The sequence below is a fragment of the Ylistrum balloti genome, unplaced genomic scaffold, assembly GCF_031769215.1.
Source record: "Ylistrum balloti isolate Yb309-2 unplaced genomic scaffold, AGI_CSIRO_Ybal_v1 Utg370138, whole genome shotgun sequence".
Lineage (NCBI taxonomy): Eukaryota > Metazoa > Mollusca > Bivalvia > Pectinida > Pectinidae > Ylistrum > Ylistrum balloti.
The window spans coordinates 673,930-684,163 of NW_026782146.1; the positions used below are offsets into that span (position 1 = coordinate 673,930).

Consider the following 10,234-nt stretch of genomic DNA (forward strand, 5'->3'; position numbering starts at 1 on the left):
GTATTTTTATTCTGCTAAGCACTATTATTGTCTAAGATTGCTTGGATTTCTAAACAATGACGTCACAAAATCCTACCCTACTCTTTGTCTGGTGATCACTAAAATGTTTAGGTTTTAGTGTGTAGATGTAGGCTGTTATATACAGTAGATTGCCTTGTATATTTAAATCATAGTTTAAGAACATATAGAAGTTTGTCTGCAAGTATTGTGCCAGACTTACAGCTTAAAGTGGTCTCATTTTCAAAGTAAAAACATAGAAGGTTGAATGTAATATATTTGCAATGCAAATTTTTTTTTCAATTTGACATTAAAAAAATGATGTTTCGGATATATCGAAGTGAAACAAAAGTTATACTGAATTGCCCAGGGAGCCAAATCAGTTCAAATTAACTGGTTAAAAAAAAATACACATCTCTTAATTTCTTTTCTGTTCAATTTACTCTCACGATTTTTGGTGATGGAGCCACAATCACAAAAATTACTGACTTCAAATTAAAAATAATAAAATGTACTTCATAGTAATGATAAGAATTTGTTTATTAATAAACATGATTATTTATATTGTGTGTAGTATGTCATGAATATTCATGTACAGTACATAGAGCTATATATATATGTAGTGTGTTTGGTTCTGTTGTTTAGTGTCAGGAAAGATTTAGTGATAACTATCAGATGGAGATCGCTAGTGTGTTTGAGTATAAGGACAGTGTCACCTGTATAGAAAGTTGTACAAGCTTTTAAATAATTCTGAATGACCTTCACATTGCTATCAAAACAGAAGCATGCAACACATAATGAATTTTGAAGTTAGTTTATTAGTCCCTTGACAGTGAAATCAGGATGGACTATAATAGATTTCTTCTCCATCCCTCTGTCCTTATGTCTGTCCATCTGTCCTTGTGTCTGTCCATCCATTTATCCCTGTGTCTGTGAAAATTTTTCAGCACTCTAGTGCCTTCATTCCCCGATGGATTCTCATCAAACTTCACAAACTTATTAAACATCAACTTATCTTGGACATGTTCAAGTTTAATGTATTTTGAGTCAGGGTCAAGGTCACTTAACATCTTAAGAAATCATTATCAGAGATCTAATGGCTTGATTCCCTGAGGGATTCTCATCAAACTTTACAAACTTATATTACATCAAATTATCTTGTACTACATCTTGTTTCAGGGTTGTTGGTAGAAATTAAAGGTCAATGTTTCTGTTTTTAGCAAATTTATAAATCATTACAGTTTGATAGCTTTTGGGGACCAGTTTGGGACATGTATTGCTTCAGCAGTACTTTGTATGCTTGTTCATCAGGATAATATGTACCATATTTACAATAGTCATATTGCCACAAACTTGTTGTATTGCTGAAAAAGTCATTAGCCACAAAGGAAGCTAGTTTACAGTATCATGTTAAGTGTACACATGAAACAGGACAAAATTTAGAGAATGTTGGGTCTCAACCAACTAGGTATATTCTGAAAATCTGTGATTGATAAAGAACAATATATTACTATATTTTTACTATGACATATACAAGCTAGCTTAAAGTATAGAACTTTGTGATATAGATAACCAGGTAAAACAATTATACTGTCTAGCTAACATTTTGGTTTCCAATTCTTGTCACTGCTTGTTTTGTTTACACACGATAGTTATCTGATTTTAAAACTCTTACAATGACCTTGTAATCTATCCCATATATTTCTCACTTTTAAACGATGAAAGATTAGACAATAATGATCTGATAAAATCAGGATTTGTTTGAAGTTTTATCATTTTTCCAAATCCTGAATTATTTAGAAGAATAGTAACCTAACTCCAGTTTGTGATTAACACAATGATCATCAGTACACAAGTCAGACAATTCTGTCATTATATAAGTAAATAGGACCACATTTGTCAAGTAGAGCCTTCAGGCCGCTACATAATAATAAAGATTAGCCTCAAAGTATATTAATTGTCAAAAAAAATGAAAAATATGGGATGGATGTTAAGACTTTCAGCGAAAATCACTATTTTTTTTCTCTTTTAAATGCTTGGAAATTGTAAAAGTACACATTGCTTCCCTTGTTCAGATTTAGCATCCTTAATTCTGACTAACCCCTGTAAAAAACAGCCATGTTATATGGCACAGTGGGTCAGTATTATTGACTGGTACATAGACTGCTGACAGACACGGACAGTGGTCAGTATTATTGACTGGTACCTTGACTGCTGACAGGCACGGACAGTGGTCAGTATTATTGACTGGTATGTTGACTGCTGACAGACACGGACAGTGGTCAGTATTATTGACTGGTACCTTGACTGCTGACAGACACGGACAGTGGTCAGTATTATTGACTGGTACGTAGACTGCTGACAGACACGGACAGTGGGTCAGTATTATGACAGACACGGACAGTGGGCAGTATTATTGACTGGTATGTTGACTGCTGACAGACACGGACAGTGACTCAGTACTATTCACTTCTACGTTGACTGCAGACTGGCATGGACAGTGGTCAGTATTATTGACTGGTACGTAGACTGCAGACGGACACGAACAGTGGGTCAGTATTATTGACTGGTACCTTGACTGCTGACAGGCACGAACAGTGGTCAGTATTATTGACTGGTACGTTGACTGCAGACAGGCACGGACAGTGGTCAGTATTATTGACTGGTACGTTGACTGCAGACCAGCACGGACAGTGGCTCAGGAGTATTGACTGGTACGTAGACTGTAGACCAAAACAGACAGTGGCTCAGTACTATTAACTTGTACGTTGACTGCAGACTGGCACGGACAGTGGGCAGTATTATTGACTGGTACGTTGACTGCAGACCAGTAACGAACAGTGGGTCAGTATTATTGACTGGTACGTTGACTGCAGACAGACACGGACAGTGGGTTTCTATTATTGACTGGTACGTTGGCTGTAGACTGGCATGGACAGTGGTCAGTATTATTGACTGGTACGTTGACTGCAGACCAGTAACGAACAGTGGGTCAGTATTATTGACTGGTACGTTGACTGCAGACAGACACGGACAGTGGGTTTCTATTATTGACTGGTACGTTGGCTGTAGACTGACACGGACAGTGGGTTTCTATTATTGACTGGTACGTTGGCTGTAGACTGACACGGACAGTGGTCAGTATTATTGACTGGTACGTAGACTGCAGACCGACACGGACAGTGGGTTTCTATTATTGACTGGTACGTTGGCTGTAGACTGACACGGACAGTGGTCATTATTATTGACTGGTACGTTGACTGCAGACCAGTAACGGACAGTGGTCAGTATTATTGACTGGTACGTTGGCTGTAGACTGACACGGACAGTGGTCAGTATTATTGACTGGTACGTTGACTATAGACCAGTAACGGACAGTAACTCAGTATTATTGACTGGTACGTTGACTGTAGACCAGTAATGGACAGTGGGTCAGTATCATTGACTGGTACGTTTAAAAGAACGGACAATGGGTCAGTATTATTAACTGGTACATTGACTGTAGACCGACACAGACAATAGGTCAGTATTATTGCCTGGTACGTTGACTGCAGACTGGCATGGACAGTGGGTCAGTATTATTAACTGGTACTTTGATTGCAGACAGACACGGACAGTGGTCAGTATTATTGACTGGTACGTTGACTGCAGACTGACACGGACAGTGGGTCACTATTATTGACTGGTACTTTGATTGCAGATATTTCCTGAATCTATTACTGTACAAGAAATCTTAATTTAAACATTGTGACAATTTATTTTTCAATGTTTCTGTTGATAAAATTTGCTTCATTCTATTTTTACATTAGTTTTCAGACAAACTTTCATTACATTAAGTTTTTATAAATGATGAGAAATGTGAACTATTTTCAGGTCTGAAATAAATATTTTTCATGAAATTTTGTCATGGTGCATGAATTGAAGTATTAACACATGTCGGTATAATGGTGTTAGATTTTTTACTTCTCTGGCAGGGAATATTGGGTTCGGTAAAGTTTTGGGTATAAGGTGTTTTATGCAGGTAAAAGGCAGTCTAACAGATGGTTCAGGTAAAGGATGATCCAGGTAAAAAGCATGTTTAAAGAATGTTTAGGTAAAAGGTGTATCTAAATAGTTGTGGAGGTAAAAGGCATGCCTAAAACAACGTTCAGATAAAGTAGTGGCTGAAAAATCGTTCAGGTAGAAGGCTTGCCTAAAACATCGTTCAGATAAAAGTCGTGTCTGAAAAATCGTTCAGGTAAAAGGCATGCCTAAAAAATTGTTCAGATAAAAGTTGTTATTTCAAATTTCTCTTTGCATGTATGATCTTTTGTGATCTACCAAGAATTTAGAAAAATTACAGCTGATAATATTTTCAACATAAAGTTATGAAAAAATATGAAAATTTTTTTTTTTTTGTTATGGAATTAAAATGATCATTTGTACAAAACTGAGATAAAATGAATACAGTTTCATATGACAGTGAGGAGAAAATTCTTATTTTTATTTTGGAGTGTGAGACAATTTAAGTTGTATGTATACGTTTCATAACTGAACTCAGGTGAGTTAAATAGATCCAATGTTGATGTTTATTGATCAATAACATTTTATCATGTGACATGTGGACTGTTCCTTAGATTTACTGATGCAGATTAAGTGTGTTATACTGTAGAATTAGAAATTGGACGGTCTGATGGAATGGGCAGAGTTTGAGAAGATATAACAGCAAATATGGCTTAATCGGATCAAATACATTGTACTACTCTGAATTAACGAGATAAAATCAGTTACATATAAAATTTTGAGAACTTCTGTGTGTAATAGTGGTTTTTATTTCAGACAAAGGACAACAGTAGCACTGCAGACTTTGTAACGAAGATGAATTCCCTCAAAACTCATGATGCTTTCACCAAGATTTTGTTCTCCTCTTATGTCAAGAAGGTAAAGCACCCTACAGTGTATCACATGATATCAAGAAAAGTTCATGTAAACAGTCAAGATTGTACAATATCAACTATAAACAGTGTGACATCATTAAGTTTAGGTACACAAGAATGTATGACATCATTATTTATACAAAGTTGTGACATCATTAAGTTTAGGTACACATGAATGTAGGACATCATTATTTAAACACAAGTGGGTGTGATATCATTATATTCAGATATGCAGTTTAGGACTGAACAAATATTGACCAAGACTTTCTGTTCTTGTGCAATGAGTTGTATCATATGGTGTAGTTATACTGTTTTATAAGAGTTGTTTCCCCTATAACAGGTAAACAAGCACAACCAGCAGGCTGAGCGAGCAGTAGCAGTAACAGACAAGTTTATCTATAAGCTGGACCCTCATAAAAAGTTTAAACCCATGAAGAAAGGCATACCAACAGCTGATGTAAGACTTCACTGCTGAACCTGATCGGTGTCCTGTACAGTTATCATGTCTAACTGTATACCTACCATAGAGTTATCTAAGATTTATAGTCCTGGAAAATCTTCCCCCTTTTAAGAACTGAGTGTATTTTTATTTTATTAAAGTAACAAAACAACATTCAGTTATTATAAATGAATTTCTTTATTGCATTCATGAGAAACTTCAGTTTTACCATATGTTCCAGTGGTGCAAATAGTGAAAGTGATTGTAACCCTTTGAGTATTGAGGATGTGTATAGAATTGATCCTTGTCTTGTTTTCAAGGTCACCGGTCTAAGCATAACCGCTGACTCCGACCAGCTGGTGGTCATTCACCTTAATGGGGGAAATGACCTGGTCATCTGTCTGTCCAGTCCAGGCAAGGAGGAACGAGTCGGCGAATTTGTCGGTACACTCTGCAGGTTTTGGCAATTGTGAGTATATACTAAGCTCTTTGTGTTTTTGAGAAATATCTGAGATGTGGAACTTTAAAATATTTGCTGTAATTTCGTACCTTAAGATTATAAGTGTTGAAAATATAGCTTGATTTCAAGTGTTGACAGTATAGTTTGAAATTTTTTTATAATTTGTTTTCATCAGGAAAGGCAAAGAACTAAAGGTTACCATATCCAAACCCATCTCATGCATGTTGGGAAACAAGAGACGTCAGGTAGCAATACGACCAGCTGCTGCTACCAGTACACCAATGTTTCGTAAAGAGGGCGCTGACCTAGCCCTACACTGGCCGGAAGCTTAAAAGTCTCAATTAACAGTCAGATTTTCATGGCTTTCAGATAAACTGTGATATTTTTCACACTCCTAGATATTCATAAATTCTATTTAAGAATGTATAATGTTTGTTTACCAATGTTTAGATGTATAAAATAAACTGGTCATTACCCAATGGATGTATAGGATGCTTGCTTTCACTTATTCTTAAGGACAATGTTTATAGGTAAACTAAAACGTAAATAAGTCCTGATAGAGCAAAGATCCTGGTTTATGATCAAGATTCAGTATTCTAAAAAACAAAAAAAACATTTGTGTTCAACAGTTGACATATTAAAGATATGTCTTTCATCTGCTACTTAGCACTAAGTTTTTGTCTAAAATTGTAAAATGGAGATATATCGGTGATCAAAGCTTTGGTCTGACAAAAGTATATAACAGATCTACAGATTGACTATTTTGAATTGAAAATATGGCAATATATGTACATTTAAGTATCTTGCCAATATGTTTTAAGCTGGTACTACAGTTGGAAGATCTGTGTCTTGTACATGGGTGTAGCTTTGTTAGAAGATGTGTACATTTTTGATAGAACACATTGTTTTTATGAATCTTTGTTAGGACATATTATTCTTTATAAAACTTTGTATTCAATTTGATAATACATAAAAGTGAAATTGTTTGTTTTATTTATTATAAATCGATATCAAGATTGAACTTTTGATTTTTGTTTTGTTATATCTGGTGCAGTATGTGGTTTAACTCTGGAAAACAGTGGTGCCAGTGTGTTTTAACAAAATCAATAATAATCTCTATTGCTTGGTCACATGTCATGGTACAGAATGGGAAACAAGGGTTTCATTTGTGATACTGTTGACTTGCTAATATTCAAGGGGATTTAATTTCATGCTTTTTGCAGTTTATAAAGATAGCTCAAAATGAAATGTCCAGCAAACATTATAACAGAGAATTAAAACCTCAGAAAATATTTTACTGTTTAAAAGGATACGGACTGATATATGTATGGGTGTTTTCCCCCTATATAGGCCCAGGAAAAATTCTTATGCTAATTATTTTTTCCTCCTGTTTAAATAAATCATTTGAAGGAAAGAAGGATTTGGCATATTTCTTATACAGAATGGCTATTTTACCCACAACAAATTTACTTTATCAGGAAAATTGTTTTTTGAATAGTCTGTAGAGACTGAACAATTGATAAGGGGATTGTGATCTCTATAGGAGGACTTGAGGTTAAATTGAATTTAAATTTTTTTTTCATCGTTTAGAGGACACTCTCATCTTAGATTTTTTTTTAATGAAAACATAAATGTGTTCAACCTTACCTATATACATGTATGTTGATATTTTTTTATGGTATAGAAGTATAATCAAGTTGTGTGAGAGGTTTTTGTATCCTGATAATTATGACAGACATATCCATCCATACGTATGTAGTGCCTGTTAAATTTGTATACCAACAAAAACTTAAATCCCAGTTGTGATTTCAAACGATGGCTATGAAATAAAATATTCTGTTGGAAAACTTTCAGAAAGTGGATTCTGATAGGTTCTGATAACAGCAAGTAGTAAAAATGTGAAATTTTTATATAATTGTTGAGAATGACGGTCTTGTACACGTTAAAAGGTCTTGTAAGCGTTAAAAATAATATTTCTACATATATAAACTTTATTTAGTAATATTTATTTCACTACAAACCAAGCTGACAGCTTAAATTGAAAACTCTTGCTGGCTCAGATAGAAGCATGGAAAGGACTGGGAGGGAACAGTGTCCCTAGGGAAAATCCTCTTGTTGAACACGTGACCAACATACTTTCATTGTCCAGTAAATCAAACTCCAGTCACCTATGTGTTATTTGTGTGATACCTGCACATTCTGAAGTTTGAAATTTTCCTGATAAATTTTCTGGCCAGGTTATGTTTTAGATTTGTTGTTTGTTAGTATATTGAAATAAATTTACTGAGAAATCACATGTTGTGCCTTTAAATTGTGAAACACTGGGATAAAAAATTGTGATAATATTAAAACATTTACATTTTATTTTTGTGCAAAATTTCCTTTTGTGATCTTAAGAATATGCTGTAAAGATGGGGGACCAGACAGATCCAAGCTCATTACCATGTGGAAAAAATGTTGCGAGCGTTTCATCTTAAGCATTTTTGGTGGAATGTGTAGTCATTGATATGGTAAATTGTTACAAAAAAATGGCCTGAAGAATCCGAAGATGGCCTAATGGTCAGTCTCTTTTGAGATGTTTCATTTCAATTTCCCTTACAAAGACATTTTTAGAGCTACTTTAAATTTACATTATATTTTCCAAAGCTTGCATTTTGTAAAATCTTGGTTAAAGGCTTGTAAAAACAGTTTACCATCAAACAACATGGCCCTGTTGATGGTGAATATCCCTTAACTATGTCTATTTTTGTAAGTATGAACAAAGTAACGTATTGATATATATGGTATATGAATATGCATGAATGTGGCTCTATTATTGGCTTATGATATACTATCACAACATTATCACTATTAATAAAATTACTGACATGTATTTATAAAATTTTTCTTGTGATTGAAGAACTATTTTTAGTTGATGGAGAGTGAAATCCTTTTGTTTGCATGTTTTTTCCCTTGATTGTCCAGCTGATCAAAGAAAACTTTCAAATGGATGTTTTTTTTGTTGGTGAAATGAATAAACTGGAAATATTTCCGTTGAGAATATCTTGAAAATTGACAATCGAAACAATTCTACCTAACTATGAAACCTGTGGAAGTCTGTTCCTAACTCTCCTTTGTGAATCATGGATCAAAATCTCTACATGAAATATAAGTGTCGTGTTTCAGCTCTGGAGGTCGATACCTGTCCGAATATATTTCCAACAACACTGCGATCACTTGGAGAGAATTGTCATTATAGTCAAAAAATCAGGAGTGATTAACTCACAATAAAATTAATATTTTGCTGAAAAATTACCATGGAGAAAAGGACAAAATTCCATATGACGTGCATTTCAACCAACAAACTTCCATCATTAGTACTTTAACAGTAGGACTGCTCCGAAATTATCATAGTTGGACGTTTTGTGGCACATGACAGAAGCTCAGACTTATATTTTGATCCTAGAAGTTTTGTAACAAGTTCTTAATTGTTGCTGTTTATATGAGGTAGTGGAAATTATGTGTATATATTGAGATGTGTAAAACAAATGGAAAATTTTGGTGACAAAGATGGAGGCGTTCTGATGGGAGATAAACAGGAAATTAGACCACTGATGAAAGAGATCAATCTTTTTTATAATGTAGTTGTTGCATTTCAACAGATATTTGCATTTCAATATTCAATATTTGTATCTATAATTAAATTTAGCATGGAGACAAACGTTTCCTGTAGAATTACAGAGAGCTGGTAAAATTTCTATTTTCCTCGTAGGAATTTGTTTCTATGTGAAGACTGTGTTCTTACTGCTCTTATGAATCCGTGTGAGAATGTTCAATTCACCTGAAGTGCTATTTTCCCGTTTTGTTGTCTCAATGGTTGAATTTTCAATGAAAGATCTGTTACAGGAGTTTTTTTTAATTGGTTAAGGGAAATCTGCTGTTTTCTTAAGCTTTTTTCACAACTTTATAAAACGTATGTTAATATTGCATACATTTCTACTTTGTTTAAAAGTGATCTATTGATTTTTTTTGCAATGTTATTCATTGACAATATGTATACCTATATACATTCATTATTAAATTTATTTAAAAACAGACAAGTTGTTTTGTTGTAATTAAAGGGATTTGCCATGATTTCACATTTAGTCTAGAAAAAATGATGCAGTTAAGTAAATACTGATACATCTCTACAAGCGCACGGAAGACTGAAGTAGCACGTTATACGTTTGTCAGGTGGAGATGTAGGTTTTGGCAGCCAAAATGATGTCAGGTTGCAAAAATCAGTCCAGCAGAGAATACCTAGGTCCCCTCACAGGCATGTAAGCAGTGACCCTCAGCTACTTGTCTATTGTATATAATATTCAACAATACACCAACATACATACTAGTCTAGCCATGTCCATGGTAACCAGACATACCCACTATGTATCTACATACATACTA

The 10,234-nt window shown here is 34.4% G+C and overlaps 1 protein-coding gene across 2 annotated transcripts in view; it reads left to right on the forward strand.

Moving 5' to 3' along the window:
- Window positions 1–9,879, forward strand: part of LOC132550680 (unconventional myosin-Id-like) — a 54,161-nt gene extending 44,282 nt beyond the window's left edge. For both annotated transcript variants that reach the window (XM_060214771.1, XM_060214772.1), the window contains 4 exons: window positions 4,816–4,917; window positions 5,254–5,370; window positions 5,673–5,821; window positions 5,988–9,879. In XM_060214771.1, the coding sequence (XP_060070754.1) occupies window positions 4,816–4,917; window positions 5,254–5,370; window positions 5,673–5,821; window positions 5,988–6,144 (525 nt within the window). In that variant the 3' untranslated portion in view covers window positions 6,145–9,879. The remainder of the gene's footprint in view (window positions 1–4,815; window positions 4,918–5,253; window positions 5,371–5,672; window positions 5,822–5,987) is intronic.
- Window positions 9,880–10,234: the final 355 nt, after the last annotated feature.